We start from the raw sequence: 26,095 nt of genomic DNA, 5'->3' as shown, positions 1-26,095 counted from the left end.
TTAATTGCAATCTGCTTGCATGGTCTACTTGCTATATTTTCCTCCTCAAGCCTTGAAACAGTCAAACCAACTTCTGATATCGTTAAATCCAGTAGAATCGTGTGCACGGCTCCTTATTCACGTCAGCACTAACAGCGTAGGCGTATTGGTCATTTGGTTTATTGTCTAACATACAACATGTTACGGCATTCCGTTTCATTATATTGGAAAACAATATCTGAGCTGGTGGATACCTTTTGTGGTTACAGCAGCTTATAAGATTAATGAGTTCGTTAGACACAATTATGTTCTGTGGTTACAGTATTTTGTGGGTAGCTTTATGATTTTGTTGACAGACAGATATTATTAGGTACCTATATATTATTTTTTTGTCGAGACATGTCTCATTAGTGTAGGTCGGAGTTAGGTTTCTTATTTCGATAATATTGACAAGATACTCTTGTTTCCGGAGCGGGGAAACTATTGAAATTACTAAGTATTACTACTAAGGAATTTCGGGAGACAAATTAAAAGCGTGTTACCGATTCTGAGGTACTTTTAATTGTAAAAAAACTAATCTACTGTCTGACCCATCTCGGCGCGACATCTCCGGTGGGGCGACTTATCTACCTAAGTTCTTAAAATTATAGTCAGCACATTATACATGTGTGCGTACAGACTTAATCTAGGGCCGAAGGCTGGGTGGTCACCATAGCTCCTCCGACCTTAAGAGGAAAATTATCGGGAGAATCGATTTTAGATTGGTTCCGATAATTTTTCTTGAAACACGTGTATTTCAGCAATTTGAGCCGAACAACATAAACGGAAAATACAAAAATACTTAAAATAACTAAACCTAAGGTCACGTACACCAAGGACGCACTGAAGCTACTGTCCCTTTTATCAAAAACACTTTCGATCACTTCACTATGTTTTAACGAATACGCCATATATTTCACTTCGTCTAGATTTATGCCCTTCATATCAAGTGCACGTGTACTGGATAGCTGTGCGTTAGTGCGTAACTGAGGTAAGGCGATGATTGGTACTCTTTTCACCACATCGGACTCTATGAAGATACGATGATTAATGTGTATGCCATGAATCTCCACCTCACAGGGTTCTTCGATGGTCATCAGGTAAGTACCAAATACCAATTGTCTACTGGTCTCATCCTTGCATCGTTCTGTTAGTGTGGTCTTCTCTTCACTATACAGGATCCAGTTGTTGTTAGCGACTTGTTGGACTCTGACCTGTTCGATTTCTATTGGATGTTGTTTGCAAAGGGTAAGGTCGTTTTCGAAATTCATAAGCTGTTCGACACAGGTAAGTTCATAGAAGGGGATCCTGTTGTCTGCAGTGCAGAGGAAGCGAGCACCGGCAGAGAATGGTCTACACGGTATTGCGATTGGTGAGTATCTATTTTCTTTCGCCAATAGGTAAGGGTATTTGGGGAAAATAGCTAGGGTCTTATTTTCGGTGTCATGGAAAATTGGTAGGGAGTAAATCTTATAATAGTTATAAGTAACATTATCGGTAAGTGGTATCTCCATTATAAACGTTATTTGATTACTTTTAATAAATGATTTAACACATATAATCTCTTCTATTTTTAACAAGTTCGCTTCGGCGGGAGGATATATTAAGCTTTCATATTCGGATATTAATTTAAGATGATATAAAAGTTCTGAAGAATTAACAATTGATTGATGTAAAATAGAGACTCTGCTTAATGCAAGTGCAGTTTCGATTTCACTTAATCTAATAAATATAGTACGAAAGTTACTCATGAAAACATTGAACAACCCAGTTAAGTACGTCAGAAAAATCCAACTATTTTGCTGAGCAGTTAAATCTTTAATTAATGTTTCAATTTTAGTTAACCTGTTATGGAAGTTAATTGTATTCTGTTCAATAGTTCCAGTGGCATTAATAAAACTGTCAAACATTTTAGAGACCAATGTTAACCTTTTAGATATAGTGATTTGACCTTGATTCAATTTAGAAATGAGATTATCATACTTCAACGCATCATCATGATCCAAATTACCGGTAACAATTTTTATAATAGAGCCCAGTGGATTAATGAGTCCTCGTTTAGATCGTTTGGATGGTATAAGCTGTTGGTATTTTTCTACAGTTAAATCACGTATGGAATCTGTATGCATTTTAATAGTCATAATTTCTTGTGAGTATGATGCATTCCAATCAATTAAATTACAAAGCGCTTGATAGTTGGTAGAGATGTAGTTAAGGTCAGTATAAATTTGATCTAGGCTGATGATCTTTACAATAGTCCACTGATCAGTTTGGAAATATGCATGACCTTGTTTCACCGGTAAAACTCCTGGATTACCTTCAAGATTTTGCAGATGAAGGGCCAGCGACAGCATCGTGACTGTCATCAATAATATGCCGCACCTGTGGAGGACGTTTTATATTTTTAATAGGAATTTTGGTATCCCTTTCTCCTATTTTTATAGGTAAAATATTTTTATCTGCTTTGCCTGTTACTACAGCTTTTATATATCGGGGCTTATCCTTACTTTTACGCTTATTTATGTCTTTACCGAAAACAATTTCTCCTTTTTTAAACTTTATTTCACCTTCACCACCCTTACTCTCTCTATTCTTTTCTTTAATATTAACCATTTTGTCTGCTAAGTGTTCGTATAATGTTTTTATTCTTTTTGCATGATCTTTTACTAATTTTTGGAAATAACGTTTTTCTAATTCTATGCTAAACGGACTGCTTGAGTCGGTATGTCCGAAGACAACTTCAAATGGTGCAAGTTCAGTGACTGAGTGAATAGTGTGATTGTATGCCAGAACAGAATAAGTCATAACCGAAGCCGCATCAGTACATTGTTTTTCGTATTTGGCCAGTCTGTAAATTTCTATTATAGTGGAGTGGAACCTCTCAATAAGACCCATTGAATTGGGGTTATTAGGGGTTCCAATGTGGAAATCAATTTTATGTAAATTCAAAAATTCCTTAATTAGTTCATTATTAAATTCGGTTCCGGGGTCTGAGCTTATTCTTCTGGGTGTACCGTAATACGAAAAATATTTCATCAGTGCTCTAGTTACTTCGGGAGTTGATTTTCCCTGAGTTTCGATTGCCTGACCTAATTTGCTAAATGCGTCAATTATAGTTAAATAAGTTTTACCTTCTATACTAAAAAGATCTATAAATAGCTCTTGAAAAGGCGCGTCTTGGGTTTGTGTTAGTTGTAATATAGGTTTGATGGGTTTCCTATCATATTTCATTCTACGGCACCCATCGCAACTGTTTATGACTGCTGTTACAGTTTCCTGCATTCTATTCCAATAATAATTTCTACGGAGCCTAACTAGCGTTTCTTTTATGCCTCTATGACAGGTCTTTCCTTCATGGTGTTTAAGTATAAGTGCCTTTTGCTCTCCTTCATCTTCTACAAAAATAACTCTTTCTGTACATTCAAATAGGTTAATAGTTCCCTTTCTGAATAGTTCAATTATTATATTGCTAAATAGTTTCCGATGTTCATTCTCCTCAAAATAAATGAAATATTTTAATTTTGGCTGTATGTATTCCTTTAAAAAGTCCTTTACTAATTGCGGATTATCTTTTGGCAGGAAAACTTCTAATATCTTTTGTTTGTCACGTGACAGGTTCTTAACATGCATTTGATTTTTAAACCATGAAAATATTAAGATTTGATTCGGCTTGGTGTCGATCGCCTCATGTAAAATAGGTATACCGGTTGATTCTAATTCTACAGCGGAATGAACGGTTTCGTTCGACTTACTGGACACTGATCGTATTGGATACTCATTTGTATCGTAGTGAACTTCTCTAATATTGTCGGAAAAATCTATAGGACTACAGGTCATAGTTCGACTAGAATCAGATATCGTTACTGTTGATGAACCTTTACTATCTGCACATTCATTTAGATTTTTATCTTCCTTCTCATCAATATTAACTGCTAGAGACTGATTTTCGTCGTCTGTGAGTAAGGCATTGATTTTTATTCTGGACAGAGCGTCTGCATTTGTATTTTGTTTGCCGTTTTTGTGAATTAAATCAAAGTCGTAATCTTGCAAACGTAACCGCCAACGTGTGAGTTTGCTACTAGGGTCTTTAAGAGATTGGAGCCAAGTTAAGGGACGGTGGTCAGTATATATATAGAATTTTCTACCGTACAGATAGGGCCTAAAATGCTTTACTGCCCACACTATAGCGAGCAGTTCACGTTCGATGGTACTATAACGTGATTCTGTATCACTGAGGGTACGACTAGCATACGCAATGGGCTTGTCACTGCCAATCTGTCCTTGTGACAGCACAGCGCCTAGAGCGACATTGGATGCGTCGGTCGTCAGTATAAATGTTTTGTCATAGTCAGGGTATTGTAACAGTGGGGCATGTGTCAGGAGTTCCTTGCATTTGTTAAATGCGTCTATGTATTTCTGGTCAATAACAATTTTGTTGCGCTTTTTTAAGCAGGCTGTCAATGGTTGAGTAATTTTTGCAAAATCTTTTATAAAACGTCTGTAGTAACCTACAAGTCCAAGAAAGCTCTTAATCTCTGTCGTTGTCTTTGGTAACGGGTAATTCAATACAGCGTTTATTTTGTCGTCATTAGGCTTTAGCCCGTCTTTAGTTATAGTGTGTCCAAGGTAGAGCACTTCTTTGCGTAAAAATTCAGATTTGTCTAATTGAATTTTCATGTTAGTTGTTCTAAGTCGGTCAAATACAATTCTTAATTTATTTATCATTTCGTCAAGGCTATTTCCGTAAATTATTATGTCATCCAAGTATACCATGCAGTGGAGTCCTTGCAGACCACGCAAAATATTATCCATGGTCCGTTGGAAGGTAGCAGGAGCGGTTTTAAGTCCAAACGGCATTCTGAGAAACTCAAAATGGCCATTTTGCGTCGAAAAAGCTGTCTTCTGTCTATCCTTCTCTTCTACTTCTATTTGGTGGTAGCCGCTTGCTAGATCCAATGTGGTGAAGTACACACTCTTTCCTAGTTTGTCGAAAAGGTCATTAATATTAGGTAGGGGGTATTTGTCGTCTATGGTTATGTCATTCAGTCGTCTGTAGTCTATTACCATCCTGTATTTAATTTCACCAGACGCATCCTTCTTTTTAGGGACAAGGTGAACTGGAGCACTCCAAGGGGAATGAGATTCTTGTATAACATTTTCATGAAGTAATTTTTCTACCTGATTATTTATTTCGTTTTGGATGAAAGGTGCCTGTCTATAGGGTTTAATGTATATAGGATCTTCATTTTTGGTACGTATGTGATGTTTAACCTGATTAGTAAACGTAAGGGGGATTTGGTCACAGTAGAATATGTCCTTATATTCCCTACAAAGTGCATAAATTTTCTCACGTTCTTCGCCATTGGTATGATCGAGTCTTAATTTATCTAAATTTTCTTCAAGTAATTTGTCAATTTCTAGAGGAGTATTGGTCGTAGTAAAATTAATGTTGTATTCTGTATTTTCATATGGCGTTACTGTGAAAGGTTGGCAAATAGTCAGTTGTTTTGGGCAATCTGAAGTGTTTTGAATTACTGTAAATGCGTATCCACTATCACAGTTTACTAAAGCACTAGGCATTCGTAGTCCATTTCGAAATTCTTGGTAGTCAAGAATAGCGTCACCTGAATATTGATCTACTGGCAATTTAAATCGTTGTTCTGAACGTGGCTGTACAGTAATTTTATAATTTAAATTATTATTGATTATTGGAATACAAGTGGAATTCGTTTTTAAGATTCGTTCTTTTAGATCAATAATTGCACCTAATTGCTGTAAAAGGTCGTTACCTATAAGCCCGTCATACCGTGGATCTACTTCGTATACATAGAACTTATGCCAATCGTCACTAACAAAGGTAGGTAGAAGAGGAATTTCTATTACTTCATTATGTCTACTAGTAGCATGAGTACTAACCACCTGAAAATTTTCATTACGTATATAGTCGTAAAAATACTCATATGCTTTTGTAGGACTAATGAACGATCTCATACTACCAGTATCTATCATCATTTTTGCGTCTATCTCTTCTACATAAATATACGGTAGCTCTAAATTAGAGTCAAAATTTAATTCTAAGATTTCTTGTCCGTCGAGGCACTCTCCTGAAAATCCAGTGCCTGAATTTCATTTTCTGATTGTAATTCATAGTCAACATGAGTCTCGTCATGATAATTAATTTCATTTGAGTCACCATAATAGTCATCGTCATAGTTAGAGTAATAGTTATTGTAATAAGGCTCATAGTCGTCAGCAGACAATTCATTTAAATTGAAACCTTGTGGTACATTCGATTTAGGTTGGGCTGTTCGCATAGACACATCAGTAGTTTGCGTTTGAGGTTTTAGTATTTGTGGGGTATTAGAATTATTGGGGGATTTGTAACCAAACTGCTGAGGTTGCAACGGTTTATAGCCAAACTGTGGCGGTGGCCTGTATCCTAATTGTTGGGGTGGCCTGTACCCAAATGGTTGAGGTGGCCTATACCCGAATTGTTGAGGTGGCCTGTACCCGAATTGTTGGGGTGGCCTGTACCCAAATTGTTGAGATTGGGGTAAGTACCCAGGCTTGGGGCGTGATGTTAATGCATTTGGTAATTGACCTTGGGGCTGATTGAATTTATTCTGTGGAATACCGAAATTAAATTTAGGTGTGGTAATATTATTTGGCAATAAAGGTTTGTATCCCGCTGGCGTCATTACCAATTTTGATCCGAAACTGCTAGATTGACCGTAAATGCGATTCCTAGTATTATACTGCTCTAAGAAATTAACTTCCTCAAGTACTATACTCAAGGCCGCTTCTAAACTAGAGGGTGCCTTAAGCCTTACAATACGAACCATATTCTCTGGGAGATTGTATAAGAACACATTCAAGGCCGTATTGTTATAAATAATTGTCTTTGCACTCTTCAAATCAGTATCCTCAATCATGTTGACCTTGGACATCAATAATGATCGAACACTTTGGATTCTATTACAAAATTCTAAATAACTTTCACCGGATTTAATTTTTAAGGATTCTAATTCGATATTAATGCACGCTTCGCTACGCGGGTCTCCAAAATGTTGAATAAGTAGATCTTTAAAAGCAGACCATGTCACAATATCTTCACGTTCTGATAAGAGCGCTGCGGCGTCATCTCTCAATCGACTAGTTAAAACATTATAAACGTAAAGATTTTGTTCGTGGCTACCCTTATATCGGTCAAGGACATACTGACACTTTCGCAAATAAAGATTTAACTGTCTTTTATCACCATTATACAAAGGTATTAATTGAATAATTTCTTTGGGTATTTGTTCAATAGTCACTGAAGTCATCATGTTCACAGAGTAGAGAACGGAACAGATAAAACAATTCGTGAGAGTACAATTGACTATGCTATGAAACACACAAGATAACACAATTCAAACATAACACACGTAAATCAGAAAATAATTAGACGCAAAATGTATGTAATAGTTTAGGTAATAAAATTAAAAATATTAATGTATAAAATATATATTTTTTTTTATATTAGGTGTAGAATTACATACACTTTACTTATTACTTTTAATAAAACACATTTATAAAAATATCAATGCAAAGAATACACTTGAGATAACAATTAATTGGCGTCTCTGAAAGTTTAACTACTCTATGTCGGTTCTATTTATAGAACACAATGAGATAAGCCAATAATCTAAATGAACACGTTATAATGAGAGAGGTTTAATCTCAAAATAATGTAGGTATTAAGTATTGGGGGATAGAGGAACATGGATTGGCGAAAAAATCACTCACCAGCCAGCTGCTACTCTCATCCTTGGTATTCCTTTGTTTGCCCACACGCACCAAGAGTAATTTATTTGGTTCGTCGGATTTCACTCGTCCTTAAATTCCCACAGCTATCGTGCAGCTCGTCCTCGAGACACGCGACGAATTTAAAACCGCGAAGAATTTAGGAATATAACAGCGAAATCCTACCGGCTGCGCCACTCTTGTTTCCGGAGCGGGGAAACTATTGAAATTACTAAGTATTACTACTAAGGAATTTCGGGAGACAAATTAAAAGCGTGTTACCGATTCTGAGGTACTTTTAATTGTAAAAAAACTAATCTACTGTCTGACCCATCTCGGCGCGACATCTCCGGTGGGGCGACTTATCTACCTAAGTTCTTAAAATTATAGTCAGCACATTATACATGTGTGCGTACAGACTTAATCTAGGGCCGAAGGCTGGGTGGTCACCATAGCTAGATTATCTTGTCTTGTTAGTTTTGGCGAATCACTAATTATGTGGGTTTGATTTATCAGATTGATCAAAAAAATACTTATTGTACTTATTCTATAGTAGACACTTAGAATCTGTAAACATCTTTTATCTATACTGCACCTTCAAGGAATCAAATGCTTGAATAACTATTCGAAGAAAAGGAGTTATCAGGCAACTTTATCCAAGTAATATGATTTCTATTGAAAACCAATTGAATTTAATTGCCTGCCAGGCTTTTCTTCGTGCCTTTATAGCAAAAGAAAATATAATATTTTTATAATATGAAAGTGTTTACGGTCAATTTATACTTATGGATGAACTAGCTGGTGCCCGCGACTTCGTCTGCGCAGGTTTAGTATTTCGAACAATATGTTTACAAATTGTAGCCTATGTGTTATTCTGATGTATAAGCTATATTATTGTAAAGTTTCATTAAAATCCATTCAGTAGTTTTTGCGTGAAAGAGTAACAAACATCCATACATCCATACATACAAACTTTCGCGTTTATAATATTAGTAGGATGTAACCTACCTAGACTTAAGAGGATTTGTGGGAGTTTCCTGTGAGACCTGACATTTTAAACGTAAATAGAAGTATCGTGTTACTGTTACTTTATTGTACACTGTTCTCCGCAGTTCTACCTACGTTGAAAAAGAACTGAAAATGAAAGTAGGTGTATTAGGCCTATAAGAACTCTTTCGAAACGTGAGCCTAGTTTCTAACACTAACTTTTTCCAGCACCCGAAACCTGTGTACCTTTGATTTAAAATCGGTTCAGTGGCTTTGGTGTGAAAGCTGAAAAGACATACAGAGTAACTTTCGCACATAAAATATTAGTAGGCACCCCAGAATTTTCTCATTTTCATACTTACTAAAACTGGCAACATAGTTGAGTGGCGGTTTGTTGATCGTGAATAGTTTGTGAGTAAACATGTGAACATCGCTGACCTTAAATAACCGCGAGAACTGATGGGGTCAGCTATTTGCAATGGAGGCCACACACTGGCCACTAACACAACTGTAATGACGTAAACTAGTAGTAAAGTTTTCCTATGACAGTCAATGTTATAAAGAGGAATCATTTTTTGGTTCGTTGTTTACCCTCAGGTCTTCAAAACTACAGAAACGATTTGAAAGATTCTTTCACACTTGGGAAGCTCCACTATTCCCCAATAACATTTATATTTGTTATACTTTGTCCTGCTACGGAAAGAATTTTCCGCAGAACACGGGGGAAACCGCGGGAAAACGAAAAAATACTATTATAGCTCTATTATACAAACTTCGTTTGGTTCTGGTATAAAAAGGCGTGAAAAATGAGGTAGCTATACAAAAGGCTGAGCCGGTAATTGAGCCGTCTCAGCACCACCCACATGCCGAACACAAAAAAGTTTAAGGTCGCTTTTTGACTTCCCAACATTGTAATTAACGTTGAAATGAATTTCGGAGACCCACAGACTCATTCCGCAAAGTTTTGGAAGCGACACTGATTTATGCGTTTTGCGAAAACCTAGAGAATAGCCCTCAGAGTAAATAGTGTTGTAAAATTACAGTTACAGTACCTGCACATTGTAGACTTAAACAGTCGACCGAGAATTGGCCCAATGGTAGGTATTTTTTTAAAGAGAATTGTGAATTCAAACAAAGTTTTTAGTTGGTCTGATACTGACTAAATACCAGATTGTTGTTGCGTGTGCACTTCCATTCACCTTATACTGATTTATGAGCCCTTAAAAACTGTCGGCCGACTAAAAGTTTGCAGTTTGCAGGTACTCTAAATAGTGTAGTAAAATAACAGTTCACAACATTCGCCAGGAGAAATTCTTGTTGGAAATAATTCATATTTTGCAAAAGTAATTTTCGTCCCCGACATTTTCTGTAATTGCGACATAATTTTCCGTTCTGAGGCCGCTCGAGTGATTATGATCTCAAAACAAAAAACTCTTGTTTACCGTTTCTTATTCAAAGTAATGAAGGCTTTATTATATTTAAGATGATAAACTAACTTCACTTTTTAGATAATAAACTTTACGTTCCACAATTTGAATTGTAGTATACTTAGTCACATAATCAAGCAAAATCAAAAAATAATCTACAAATCAACGTTTGGACCATTTAAAGGTCGTATGAAGAACGGAAGAGCCTTAGGTATTAATTAAGTTATAGAATCACCAACATTAACAGGAAACTAGTTTAACAAAACAGATAAAAATACAATCTTAAGAGCGTCAATAGCTTTGCACTTGACCTCTTTCTATAAACACGGGTCTTAATAATGAGATTTATTATGAGAAGAAGTGAGGAAATATTTTTTGCGAGTCTTATTCTTATTTATTCTGTAGGAAGACTAACCGGCGTTCCGGCGTTATACAGCGCGACCTTACTCACTATGCCAAATATCACACCTATTAGGTTTTTTTTAAATATATTTTATAAAGTCGATGAACTCTTTGATTAGGGCGTGAGAAAAACACGTGGTAATGATGCACATAAGTAGTTATACCTAATTCCTGATACGGGCATCCTCAGGCAACGCCTTCCCGTAGTCGGATAAACTAGGTATTGCCTCACAAATACATCGCACAAAGATTGATGTCGGGGTAAAAGAGTCTTTGCAATCGGTTCAGTAGATTCGGAGATAACCCCTGCATTACTCAAAGTATACACAATTGCTTAGATTAACTATCAACAATTTGTGTGTTAAACTGTTTGTAAAGGGTTCTACAGTGAAATGGTATCCGTGCCAATGCGTTGATAGGCGCGCGGTTACATCGGAATGTCGATACTAGCCAATGGAGAGTTGAATTAGTATCACTAACTAACCAACTGAATTCATGTTCTGAGTTTATTTCTACCACCTATCTTGCAAACTTTTAGTTTTTATTAGGTTTTTTTATCTCGGAAACTAAGATGTGAGATGGATGTGTTTGGGGTTACAGATATGTAAAACATTCGTTTTATGAATGAATCTTTGATCTTAAGTGAAAACTTAACAAAAATCAAAACAAACGAAAAGAAATATATTGCCGTTAAGTAAGCATTTACTTACAAACAGATACAGAATTGTATTTGTTACTTACTTAACAAATTGAATTAGCGACCAAAGAATACTTTGGTATCCTGAAAAAGAAAATGTGCGTTGTCTATAGCCTTAATATCCACTGAAGACACTTTTCTTTAAAAGCTTCAAGGATGAAAGAAAGTTATTAAACCGTAAGCGTTGTATTTTTGCCTCATACACTTGGTAATATCAGACATTTGCAAATATTACAAGCGCGGCTGCGAGTAAATGGAAACGCACACACAAGTGCGTAGTGTGTGTATACATAAATAATACACGATGTGTTTTTAGCTAGAAGTTATATGAACACTACGTATTTTCATAAAAGCCAATACATATACTTAAGTAAAGGGTACCTGTACGTTTTTAAACTGCCATATAAGGCGTCTAAGCGTCCTGAATTACGCGAGTATTTTCTTTGCGGTTATAAAGAAATAATATTGAAGAAGGAGCATGATAGGTACCAGGCTACTTAGGTTCTAAACGAAAATAATAAAGATGGTATGATAATCCTCATGTTAAGCATAAAACTTTTACTTATGCCTTTTGTTTAACAGTTATGACGAAGCGTTTGGCCGTCTACATATTAACTTTTCTTCTGTGTTTGTTTTACTAGGATAGTTTTTGATTTTTATTGTAAATATGTATTGTAAATATCTATGTAAATAAATAGTTTCGAAGATATAATATATAATTAATGAAGAAAAATAATTTCCTATTACAATACTCGTTCCATATAAAGACATGAGATTCAATAATAAGTCCTTTCATCAAAACCATATTAACTCCCACAAAATCTCAAGTCTCAGCTTCTCCCAAAGCCAAATCAGTTGATTCAGATAAATCAATTTATTTCTGTAACATTACAAATAGGAATCTGTCGCTCAACCCGAAGGATGTCTTGCAATAACTACAAAAAATATGACGGTAGACATTTATCAGAACCTCGGAGGAAGGAGAGATGAGCGGAGATACCATAAGGCAGGTAGGCCTTCTGCTAGGTCAAAAATTACAGCAAGAGATAAGAATTTACGAAGAGTTTGAGTTCCTTGATACATCTGTCCATGATTTTTGGTTTTATCAAAAAGGGGCGGGTTCCAAAGAAGGCGTTTGACCCGAACACACGCATTTTGGCGACGCTACCTAGGAGATTTTATTTATGACATCTCCGCTCGTCATTTCGTTCTCCATGATCTGAACATTTCTATTTCATCGCCGACTCGACAGGCGGTCTGGGAAAATATCAACAGCCCTACACGCAATAAATCAGACTTGCGACTTACCTCACACACACCATTAAATACTCCTATTTTTTTGGATAAAAGTTGTGGTAGAGATTCTTACTACTTAGTGAAAATATATAGAAGATACGTTTGTTGTTTATAGACTCAGCAACAGGATTTATACGGCACTGTCCCTGAATAGAGTGTAAGCTTTTCGTAAACCCTGTCACTGCAAAATAAATAAGCAATCTGAGACTAACCGAAGCTTTGTGAGTGTCACATAACTTCCTTTTTACTACTTTGTTGCGATTTTATCCTTCGGTCTCAAAATAAACATATTTAACTGGTTATAAGTAAGTGCTAGTCTAGATTCTTAACTTACTAATACTAATTTGAGACTTTTGATTATCATTGAATAACTCTCTAGTCTTTATTGATATTCGTTTAGTCCTCCAAAATCAAAGATGACGTTCTATGGTCTATGGGTCACTTTTCTATGAGTTTGACGAATCCAAAGACTGGTTACGCCAATACTAAATTGTCTTCCATCTTCCACAGAGTTATGCCGCCTCCACACCTCCGAAGCCCGCGTCAGCGCCCCCCCACACGACGCTTCAGCGCAGCGTGCGTGGTGCGGCCAGCAGTGGCGCCCCCGCGCGCGTCATACCCCGGTTCCACTTCCCCAAAGGCAGACCACCTCCGGGCCACCAACAGGACCACGCGCTTCATAAAGTACAGTCTGCGTTCGCCACCTTCCCTAATAGTCAGGTGAGTAAATTAATAATTTCGTCTAGTTAGCTATCTCCAGGTTTAAGTGTTTGAAATGACCTTAATAATAGCCTGTCTACAGAGACAACAATAAATAACAAGTTCTAACAACTCTTAAATCACAATCTTCTTCTAACTACAATTACTTAGATATCTTCAAATGTAATTAACCTTTTAATAATCTCATGTGAAGCGCCTAATTGCTTACGGGTACTCCCAAATAATGTTATTGTCATTATAAGACTTCTCAACATTTGATTGTCATTCAACAATATAATTACTTCTAATAAGAGTACTTCGTACATAAGAATAAGATTTCTTAGAAATCAATTTGGTAGGATCATGACGAGTCACTGAAGACTCTGTATCGTTAAATTACTTTCTCAGCTTAACGAGGCCTCAAAGTTTCTCCGCCGAACTTTTCGAGACGAAAACTTTTGAACGCAAACATAAAATACGGTAGAAATGTTATTCAAATTCTGAAGATATCATCTTGACCCAATAAGACTTTCGGAATTACCTAATTAGGGTTCAGGTTTGAAAATTCGTGAGATTTCAAATTCCATTAACTTTGAGGTGTAATTACCGAAATAAGTGTGAATTTGTAGAGTTTAAAAGTATATGACAGTATAAGAAATAATGTAACAGAATCAAGAAAACGCAGTTTGATTAGGGTACACTACTGAAGCATCAGCATGAAATACGTGACAATGATGCGACATAAATCATTATTTTAGTCGATTCGTAATCGATCCAACCGAACTAATCATCGGTCTATTCGAAGAGCAATCCATTAATATTATTGGCACGATCGCGACATTTATGTAGGTACTTAAATTTAGACGCCATGTCAATCAATTTCGCTGTTGCAACCAACTGACCTTTTGATTCGTTTCAATATAAAGATGGCTGTTTGATCGTATCGTTTAAAATTAAGCCGTTACGGGTAATGTCGGATTAAGCATACATACAAATGTTATCTATACGGTCGATGGAGCGAGAGTATCGACGAAACCTCAACGGGCTCGTAAAAAAACAATTTTCGTACCAAACAGCCCTAAACCGAATCGATAAATCCAATCTAGTACAAATTCCGTTTAAGCTTCGGATTTGCATTTGCTGAATTTACGATGTTAACGCAAAATCTGACGCGATTATATTACACGTCCAAATAATATTATGCGTGAACACAACCGTTTATTTTGTTACATTTTCTCTTTTAAGTTTTTCTATTTTCCTTCAAGCAGTTTGGGGTTTTTGCAGTTTATTATAGTACAATAAACTGAAGATGGAATATCATGGAAAAAACTAACGGCTCAACGCGAACCCTTGCTAAATGACCGCAAAAACTGCCAGATATTGCTCAAAGACAACGACAAAGGGACACGCCATTCAATATACACGACATGACAAATATACGACACATATATCATCTCCCGACGTAGAATTCGTCATATTTCAATAATTTCGTCGAAAAAAAATAATCTGAGTTGGGTGACATCCAAATACGGTAATTTTGCCGTCGAGCGGCCTCTCGCGGATATTTTATGTAATTGGACGAAGAAGGCCGAAACTTGGTTAGCCACGGTATTGAATGGCCCTACCTCGCACTGATTTGTTCAACGATATGTGATGTATGGTCAGATTGGCTGAAATAGGGATGTTTTCGGAAATATTGTCCAGAAATGAGATTTTGGTAAGAGAACAATGCAGATAATTTATGGTTTATTGGAAAAACATACCGAGTGTTGTTTTTCTTGTAAGAACACGTAGACTTTTTTTTGGCCATTAATAGCAAAAATATCAAGATAAGACACATACTTAGATAATATTTTAAGCAAAAGAAAATAGTCCAAGCAAATAGTCTTTCTCGGATAGAATTATGCTTACTGCTCGCCACCAGGTGCATTTCATCATTTATTAAAATTCAATATTGCGGATACCAAAGCACGGCAAATAAAATATTAAATCTTAAACCAAAGTGGGAGATCTCTAGCACTAGCTTCAATACTTCGAAATGCAAATACGGCGAGAAATGCTTATCTATTGGTCTGTTGAGCTAAGTTTCCATACAAGGGTATCGGCACGACGCGCCACAAAAGGCATGCCAATACTCAAATGTTTAGATAACCCAATAAGTGGAGGTCTAGAGAAAGATCGACGATCTTCAATGTCGGTAAACTTTAAAGCAAGATGTTATACGAAATAAAACATGTTCGATATTCAAATGTTAAATAAATAAATGGTGTAACTTTTTAAATTACTGTCAGCCATGAATATCTAGCTGCTAAAACATTATTTCCTAGGGTACATTAATTTTGTAATTTGAGAGAGTTTATTATGTTACAAATAAAATAAATGGGACAGATATGAAACATTATAATGAATAACAAAATGAATTTGTTGAAATATGACATTATTTGCGAATTATTTGTATTTTATGACATCTCTTAGGAACATTGACGCAAATGAGCTAGCTAGGCGGCCAGTTTTTTTTGACTGAATTATGGGAACACTCTTTGAATTGTGACAAAGTTTGGTCTAGTCGGATGTCTAGCATTTGACATAACAGGCAACAAAAGTGAAATTTTATCTGTGGGCACGGTCGTGCTCCCGCCAAGATGACTCAAACGACGCGACGCTCATTTTTGCAAACTCATCATCCTCCGAGCCTTTTTCCCAATCATGTTGGGGTCGGCTTCCAGTCTAACCGGATTCAGCTGAGTACCAGTGCTTTACAAGAAGCGACTGCCTATCTGACCTCCTCAACCCAGTTACCCGGGCAACCCGATACCCCTTGGTTAGACTGGTGTCAGACTTACTGGCTTCTGACTACCCGTAACGACTGCCAAGGATGTTCAATGACAGCCGGGACCTACAGTTTAACGTGCCATCCGAAACACAGTCAGTGGTGTCTAAGATATACCTACTTAGAAAGTACATACAAACTTAGAAAAGTTGCATTGGTACTTGCCTGACCTGGGATCGAACCCGCGCCCTCATACTTGAGAGGTTGGTCCTTTACCCACTAGGCCACCACGACTTTTTTTTCAAACTATTTATTATTTTATTTCAATTTGCAAACTATGCTTTACTAAAGTTTTGTCTGCACAAAATGAATTCTATTTCGCAATATAGAAATTAACTATTAAGTACAATAGTCCAGTTGTCCCACATAGGTGATATTAAATTTTAATGGCGATAATGTTGACATGTGTCATGGCTGGACTCGTGCCAAATAAAGCTGACGTAAATCACGAATTAGTGACGCGTTGACAGACAGACACTAATATAACTACGTTATTATACGAATATTATAATGTTCATTGTACTGTCTTTATTTCAGAGGTGTTGGTACAGCTGTCCCACGATATGGACGTTGTTTTCGACAAATTGACAAATCTAAATAAACGTTTAATTTGTCGAAATTTTGAGTAAATAAGCTTTGCCTAAGTCTGGCAATAGAAGTAAAAGCACATACTTACCTACATTTACTTTAGGTACATAAGCTTCATTATTATGTACCTAAAGCTTACTTCTTCCTAAAAGTAATGATTGCACGTCAAAATGATGACGCATTTAGACAATGCCATAACATGCGCGAGAGAAGTCCATCAAAGTTTAAAACCCATCAATTTTACGGCAGTAAATACGGTTTTCACATCTCGAGTATAAAAGCTAAAATACCGAGCTTTATGTCTCAATATCCATGGAGTTTGTTGTCGATGGTCTACATATGATTTTGAAAATAAAATGGAACCATATAAAATATTCCCTTGTTAATATACAGCAGCTAGTCGCATGCTCCTCAGTGGGTTTTTGGAGAACTATTTCGAAAGATATTCAATTCATTTCAATAATTTGAAGAGTTCTTCCAAGGAATTCAAATTAGGTCACTATATTGGTTGTGAATGACCGCCTGTAATTGCAATATGCACTATTTCAATAATTTAACGATGATTCAGATCTCAAGTACTATGATGCCCTCGCTGGTTCCGCGAACAGATTTCCATCAAAGTTGCCATAAACGTCCTGTTCATATATATTTTACATGGTCTGCAGATTTAACTAAACTCGCAATTAAAGTGTTATCTCAAATTGTTCGTAATCTTTGGAAATGATTACCATAAAGCATATTTTAATTATATCAACAGTAGGTATTAGAAAATGGGTAAACAAATAATAACCGTAAAGCCGCGTACGCACGTACGAACAAATTTGTTGCGTTACATGATATGCAACAACTTGGTTCGCACGTGCGTACCACTATCGAACATCGAACACTCTGTTCGTCAAACATGTTCGCGGCGATCCTTGTAGTGTGTTCTGTATGGACGGTGTTCGAAGCGCTTTAATAACTTCACAATCGACCACTTCCAACGGCGCCGTCATGGCTACTAAGATAGAGTTCACGACTGTTGTTCGCGAACTCGACTCGAACTAGGTTTGCGTTCGTGCTCGAATATGCCGTCCATACGTACGAACCAAATGTTCGGGTCTGGTGTTTGTGTTCGCTATGTTCGTGTTCGTACGTGCGTACGCGCCTTAATATGAACATGTTAGGCAGTCGTTACTCGTAGTCAGAAGGAAGAAAGGGAAGCAAGAAACTCGGTCAACCAGTCTTACCAAGGGATAATGGGTTTCCCGGGTTGAGGAGTTCAGTTAGGCAGTCGCAACTTGTAAAACGCTATGTGCATCCGGTTAGATTGATTGATCCCAACATAGTTGGAAAAAAGCTAGGCAGATGATGAAATAATAACCAAAACCATCATCCATTTTTCTCTCTATTCAATTCTATTCACAAACCTAATTATATAACTCCATTGTTGCCTAAATTCTCGTTATCGCGGCAATCAAGCAGGTAGCGGAATCATTAATATCCCCCAAACACGAGTATTCACGTCACACACAACAGCGATACATCAAGTCTCGGTGGACCATTACCCGTATAAGAGCTCTCTCACACTGCAAACTTTTAGTCGCCCGATAGTTTGATTGTTCTCTCTCTCAAATTAGTACTGAAAAGGGTTTTATTAAGTTTAGACCACCAGCATCAAAACTGGAACTTTACAACCCAACACTAGATCAAAACTACGACATAAACAACTGTTCTTTTAATGGTAGAATGTGAAAATTCTAATTACATTTTTTATTCATAATAACATGCATAATTACAGTTGTTTCAAGAAAACCTACGCTTATGCTATTGGTGAACCTGGCATAAAAAGCTTGACTCGATTCACGATTACATTCAGAATGAACTACCTATCTACGTTTTCAGTGTACGGGGGCTGTTACTAGTATAAGCCGGTCCCGTTTTCAGTTTGAGTCAAGCGTGATCGTAACAACGGACGGCACATCGGGCTATCGGCCGATACTGCACTGGCGACGTGCCAGATCCGACCTTATGTTATTCTTGTATGTACCCTGTTCTCTAGTTATCTTCTAATGAGACAGTATGAAGTGTACTTGCTCGAAATATGGGATTTAGTCAACTACGTAAAAATACGGGGTGTTTTAAGTTTGACCGCCATGTACGTCTCTTAAAACGATGAACCGATTTTAATGATGGTTTTTTTTACATAAAGGCTTCAATACGACGAAAGCTTTTTAAAATCTGATTATAACAATAACTGTGTCACCACTATACTTTCATGTGAACATAAGAACATTTCTGACACATAAAAAAACCTCCTCCTGAATCACTCCTACTCGTCTTTTGTTGGGAGAGTTTCACAAACAACACATTACCGTCCATTACCAAAGGATATCGACCATTTATCTTTATCCATGCGACATTTCTCTTCCAATCGCCCATGCAGATTCCCGTGAAAGCCGTCAAAAACCCAAGTCAAAAAAAGAAGTACCTATGCAGTTGGCTTTTGTTTTTGTCGGCGTAGTTTGCACTTCATAAAGCGTTGTTGGCTCACCCCGGCACGGGTAAACGACTATTTGCTTTACTAGTTTATTTTGCACCAATATTCCACGCCTATCTATAATAGACGCTTCAAAACAACTTATAAACTGGGTTAGTTGCAGCTTTGTTCAAAGAAAATCGTTTGAAACTTGCGCGAATCACACGCGTACGTAAATGTTTTAAACTTAGATGTTTATGAGACGTAGATGTTTTGATAGATGGTCGGACGTTTGTAACAACAATGTCACATAAAAAACTGAACGGATTTTGATGCAACCTCACAGTAATATAGCATCAGGATTTGAAGGAAACTTTTAAAACTGAATGCGGGGAATAACCGCCTCTGGACACGGATGAAACCGTGGAGACCAGCTACTGTCTTACCTCACCAGATCAGCAATTTGATGTCTGAAACCTTAAAAAGGTGCTTAAAATTAAGACAAAATATAGGTACAGTGTTAATACTTTAAAACAAGGTTTTGGACAACTTCTGAAGATGTATGGGCACTTGAGGTCTCGGATGACATCATGTACTGAAACAAACTACTACTTCAGTTGTGCTGTGAATCATAAGCTTTAACACTTTATGTGTGTTAGAAGTAATTTAACATTAATTTATGTGAAACGTCGAACAATCACGGCAATCTTGACCATAGTCATAAAGTAAAATAAAATTGTACCTTTAGTTTCATACAGTCCTTACAGCAAACAAGAGAAAATAAACATTCAACTACTTCTTAGTATTTTTATACAAAGCATACCTATTAATTACTTCAAAGCTTCACTTTCACTAGATCAACTAAATGATTAGAATTTATTCTCCGCCATCAAAAGAAACCACTTACATTTCAATTACGATAATATCGCTACAGTTAAGTGAACAATCGCGTAATGAAAACTAATTACATTCTGTAATAAAGATGGAGACATACCGTGACAAGTTTTCTATGAGAATTACGTTGCTGGTTGATTGACTTCCGTGGATGAAAGAATAGAAGAAAATTTGGAAATGGAAAGTTAATTAGATGATAACTGACATGCTAGTTTCGAGTCTCAGAGCCTTGACGCAAAAACAAAGGAAGGTCCTAAGTTTGACCGCTAAGGATGAGTTGCACCATTTAATTATAACGATATCCAAACCAGCCTGCCAGCATTGGAATCGCCGCCATTGGTCAAATCATATTGACAACTGATAAGTATATCTAACGTAACCGTAAACCATATCACCTCTCATGACAATTCATGACAAGTACGTACAGTAACTTACCCATATGCAATGCAGCCTATGGCCAATATGTACAATATACGAGCATTTGGCTCGGCTCGGCTACACTCAGGAGTAGAGCTTTGGACTTAATGGCCGCTACAGCCGAGTTGTACAGTTGGCAAGTCCAGCGACTGTGACAAACTGCAGCTCATATACTCGTACCCGTGCCTAAATACTATAGGCACATGTCTGTAGATAACAGTAATAAACAAAGGACTTTAGGCCCAAGTTCTCTGAAAACATAAACGTAATTTTTCTTACAACTGTTTACTATGATTTTTGAAGCTCAATTTTCTAAGTTGTTTTTAAAAACGGACGTTTATGTTGTTGGTGGAGTTTGGTCTTAGAGGAGTAAAAGAACAATCGAAACTGGGATTAATAATTTTGTATTCTTTATTTTTTTAAGATTAATCTTATCGGGTCTCTCCTTGAAGTGGTGCATTTTAAAGATAGTAATATAATAATTAACCTATAATACATATTTATAACTAGCCGTTTTCCCGCGGTTTCACCCGCGTCCCGTGGGAGCTACTGCCCGCACCGGGATAAAATATAGCCTATGTTACTCGCAGATAATATAGCTTTCTAATGGTGAAAGAATATTTAAAATCGGTCCAGTAGTTTTTGAGTTTATCCATTACAACCAAACAAACAAAGTTTTCCTCTTTATAATATTAGTATAGACAACCGCCATAATTTGAAACATAGCTATGGTTATTGGTTATAGCTAAGCTGTCCTGGTAATAAAACATAATATCGGTTCATTTCGCCGCTTTGCTTTCCTCAGTCTTTATTGCTGGCGGAATGGGTCCACCCATTTACGGGTTTATATGTTCTCAGTAAAATACTAACCAAGGTAGCCATTCCGTAATAACCATAGATCTATGCTAGTTATTTTTATGAGTAGACTGGCAAATGGTATTTATCTATGCTCTTTGCTAGAATCATAGGACTTTCATGAAAATCGAAGAAAGAGGAATGAATTTTTCGGAAAAAACTTCTGCACTGCACTCCGAGTTACTTTTATCGATCTTTATAAGTAGTTACCATAAACAAAAGTAACTTTCGTTCTTTAAGGAGTTTGAACGACTTAAATACTTATAGACACTGCAGTTTATTTTACATCCTCTTGCAAATGAGTATTCACTTCCATTGCTTATTTAAATATATTCAAATGCAAATAACACATTGACACCTTATAAAGGACATTGCATCCTATATTCTATCCACTAGCAGTACCATCCCACACGAGGCAGGTCCAACGCTAATTACCATGCACCTAATACGGTGACGGACGAATCTATTAAAATCATGGAGAACAAAATAACTAGCGGAGGTCCCATAACGAAAATTCTCCTAAGAAAATAGCGCGCCAAAATGCGTTAGTGCTGGGGACGAGGAACGTTTCTGTTTCCGCCCTTATACGCCTTCTTTGGACCGACCCAAATTTTGTAATACCAAAAACCGTTGACAGTAATCTCAAAAAACGTGCAGGCCTCGTTAGTTCATTCTTAACTGATGATTTTTTTCATGCCCACCGTACGAATTTGTCCAAGATGAAGGCGCCTGACCTACCTGGCCAGCTGAATTATAGCATCTCCGCTCATCTTTCCTTAGTGCGTGATTAAAATTCTGCAATAGTAAGACCTCGTTTTGTAATTGAGTGAGGCAAACAAGCGCAGCTGTCGTCTAGGGAAAGCGGAGAAAACAAAGATGCTATCGACGCTGCCTCCGTGCTATTGCTATTCTAACCTGGGACGATATATTGTGTCTGTTGACGTTGCGGAGAAAAACATCTGGTTTAGGTGGAATCAATAAACATTGGTAAAAGATTTATTTATTTATTTATTTATTTATTGACACACCAACGACTTATTCACTAACACATTACATTAGGTATTAAGTTATATTGAATGGCGTTGCGGTGAATTCGTCACTTATAGGCGTGCACAGCACTTCTATAATCATTGATGAGGAAAAAATAAAAAATGGAATTACATGATGAAAAAAAATTAAAACAATAACAGATACAATAGGACATCACATTAATAGCAACAATTAAAATTTAGAGGATAAGATTGAAATTGGTAACAAAAAATATACATTATAAATTAGAAAAAAAAAAAATAATAATCAGTTGTACAATATAAAATGCATTAAATAAGGTCACACAAATTACCCTTTTGTGAAAGAAATGAACAATTAAATCGATTAACAACTGAGGATGTTACGTATGAATTCATTCAGACTGTTTGAAAATATGTCTAAATTGTTAGTACGCGTGATTAGCTTGTTGTAGCTAGACAAAAACCGGTATAAGGGAGCTGAACGACCAAGATTAGTTCTTTTTTTAGGCATTTTAAATGTTTCTGTTTTAAAATTGGATCTAAATGAGGTACGGCGGGGCACAATTAGACTGATCTCCGATAACAACTCCGGTACATTCACCAAATTGTGGAGGGTCTTATAAAGGAAAACTAAATCTGAGCACCTTCTTCGTTGCTCCAAGGAGCTCATCCCAAAATGGCGGAGCCTTTGAGGATAATCAGCTTCATGATCACAAGTCTGTGATCTGAAGCGGAGGTATCTCGTAAACTTTTTTTGAATGCGTTCTATTCTGTCAATGTGGACACGATACGCGGGATTCCATACAGGAGATGCATATTCCAGTATACTCCTCACCAGAGAGTTATAGAGAACCTTGAGTGTGCCACATGAGCGGAATTCCTTGCAAGTTCTCTTTACAAACCCCGACATTTTATTTGCTTTGGCGACAATAGTGTCGAAGTGATATATAAAGGATAGTTTGCTATCAAGTTGGACTCCCAAATCACGAATGGTATCGACTTTTTGAAGGATTTTGTCGTTTAAGTGATATGCTGAAGGATGTATCAACTTTTTTCGTGTAAAAGTAACATGATAACACTTCTTAACGTTGAGAGTCATCATGTTACTTTGACACCACTCGCGAATTGCGTCCAAGTCCTCCTGTAGCAAAGCAACGTCAGTACCTGATTCAATTTCCTTGTATAGTTTTAAATCATCCGCAAACATTAAGCATTTTGAGTTTTTAATGGAGTGTATGATGTCGTTCACAAAAACAAGGAAAAGAATAGGACCGAGATGCGATCCTTGTGGCACCCCAGATGTTGAGGGATAAAGTGGCGACTGATAACCCTTTATAACAACTCTCTGTTGACGTTGTGAAAGATATGATTCGAACCAGTACAGCAAATGACCATGCACACCGTATTTTTCGAGTTTTTGAAGTAGAAGCACGTGATTTACTTTATCGAACGCACTACTAAAGTCCGTGTAAATTGCGTCCACTTGCACACCGTAGTCTACGGCTCTGCTGATATCATTAATGTATTGGATTAGGTTGGTGGCAGTGGACTTATTGTTACGGAAACCATGCTGTTGCGTAGCCAATTGAGTTTGAATGAGTGAAGTTAATACAGGACAGACTAATGATTCGAACACTTTCGAGAAAATTGAAAGAAGTGATATGGGCCGATAGTTCCCAACATCATTAGGCTCCCCTTTTTTAAATATAGGAACTACGTGTGCGATTTTCCACTGCTCGGGGAACTTAGAAGACATAAGGGATCTATTAAAAATAAGTTTGAGCGGTAATGCTAAATGTTTGGCACACTGCCTTATGAAATTCGGTGGTATACCGTCCGGCCCTGGACCCTTGCAGATATTCAGTTTTTTTAAACTTTTGAGAACGTCTCGCTCTGTGAAATAATGGCTTCCTAGCGCAAGCTGAGGGTACTCTTTGGACATTGTTTGTGTCGCAGCTGTACCGGTTGGAGATGCAAAGGTGGCAGAAAAATGTGAGGCAAACAGTTTACTTACTTCTTCTCCAGAAGTTGCCATTTTCCCGTTCCAATACATCTCAGATGGGATGCCATTAGATTTGGCTCTCTTCGCCTTAACGAATGACCAAAATGCCTTCGGATTCAATCTGATATTATCTTCAGTGTTAGTGACATACGTTCTGTAGCAACTTTTGATCATGATTCTAGAACGTTCCTCCAATATACGGTACTCGTATTTGTCCCTGGGATTTTTGTATTTTTTAAAACGAAGTCTTAATTTTTCCTTTTCGTTGAGGAGTCTAATCAAACATTTCGAGAACCATACAGGAAATTTGTTATTTTGCCTATTATGTTTAGGAACACATTCATCCACTATTCGATTCAATTGTTCGTAAAATACGTCTACCATTAAGTCCACATCTGCCAGACCCGAAAACAAACGTGCCCAATCGATGCTCCTCAACCTTTCATTTGCAAGTACATAATTGGCCTTCCAGAAGTTGTATTTGACAGAACACTTACTTTTTAGTATTGCAGGCGAAATATTTTTAATGGTGATATCGAGAGGAGGGTGATGAACATCGACCAGCGACATTGGATTCTTACATTCACTGACAGATCCACCCTGGAAGTTACATAAGATAAGGTCTAAAGTTCTATTGTAACAGTTCTTAACAGTATTTATTTGCGTAATGCTGTTTGACGACATAAAATCAACCAGTGTGTAGCCTAATCTGTTCGCAAAGTTTCTAGCAATTGTACACGGTGAGTTGCAGAGTGTGTTATCCGTGCTCCAGTCGATGAAACCGAGGTTGAAGTCCCCAGCGATTATTACATCTCCTCGCGCTGATTCCATCACTGCCTCCACGTTGTTCAGGATCGAATCAAGAAGGCCAAGCTGCACAGGTGGTGGCAGATAGGCTGCACAGATGTATAGATCGCCAGTTCCACTGCGGGTTTTGAGCTTGACCCACAGATCTTCAGCATCTGATTCCCATTTTGCCACCCGTGATGAGTCTATCGCCTTAGAAACAGCGATCAGTACACCCCCTCCTTTTTTACTACCAAGAGGAGTAGAAGCTCTGTCTCTACGATAAATAATGTATCGGGAGTCAAATAATTCGCCATCATTCACGGTGTCATCAAGCCATGTCTCTGTTCCAATAATCACATCATAGTTATTAAGTAGTGCGGCTAGCTGGAGATTCTTTAATTTAGTCTTGAGACCTCTGAAGTTCTGATAATAGATGGTGAATTCTGACAGCAAGATCACGGGTTATGTGCGATTTTCGTCCCTTTATAGTAAAGAGACAGCCTCTAGGCTTTTTATTTGCTTAGCTTGTTGTCCGTCGTCCTTCCGTATCAAGATCTTGCCATCTCGAACCCATACATAGAGGGATGGGATATGGGGAAGATGCTGCAATTTGTTTTCGGTAGTCCCATGGATATTAGAATGATTTCCATGGATAGTCCATATCGTACCCGGATAGTCAAATACATCTGAAGCATAAAAAAATCAAGGTGTTCATACCTAACTAACACTTTCAAATCAAATCAAATCATCTTTATTTTCAGGCATCAATGGCCCATAGATAAATACCTTAAAACGAGGATACATATGTTATACAAAATTGAATTGAATTTCAGAAAAACAACTTTAGTTTCTATCACATTCGTTTATATTTTTGTTCTTAATCCTTAACATTCAATATTTCTCCAAGAGTCACTGGCTGCAATTTCTAGAGAACAGCACACAAT

General features: G+C 37.1%; 2 protein-coding genes across 2 annotated transcripts in view; one reads left to right on the top strand and one right to left on the bottom strand.

The window, feature by feature from the left end:
• Positions 1-26,095, top strand: part of LOC124643486 — a 151,290-nt gene that overhangs the window by 102,675 nt on the left and 22,520 nt on the right. The window contains exon 2 of the mRNA XM_047182484.1: positions 13,120-13,329. Coding sequence (XP_047038440.1) covers positions 13,120-13,329 — 210 coding nt within the window. The remainder of the gene's footprint in view (positions 1-13,119; positions 13,330-26,095) is intronic.
• LOC124643496 lies at positions 503-8,256 on the bottom strand. The gene is made up of 2 exons (XM_047182495.1): positions 7,804-8,256; positions 503-2,400 (listed from the first exon to the last, which is right to left on the bottom strand). Exons 1-2 carry the CDS (start codon positions 7,821-7,823, stop codon positions 660-662), a joined length of 1,761 nt encoding a protein of 586 aa, XP_047038451.1. The 5' UTR covers positions 7,824-8,256; the 3' UTR covers positions 503-659.

This window comes from Helicoverpa zea, chromosome 2 (genome assembly GCF_022581195.2).
Source record: "Helicoverpa zea isolate HzStark_Cry1AcR chromosome 2, ilHelZeax1.1, whole genome shotgun sequence".
NCBI classification, from domain to species: Eukaryota; Metazoa; Arthropoda; class Insecta; order Lepidoptera; family Noctuidae; genus Helicoverpa; species Helicoverpa zea.
This window is presented reverse-complemented; position numbering and strand designations above follow the sequence as displayed.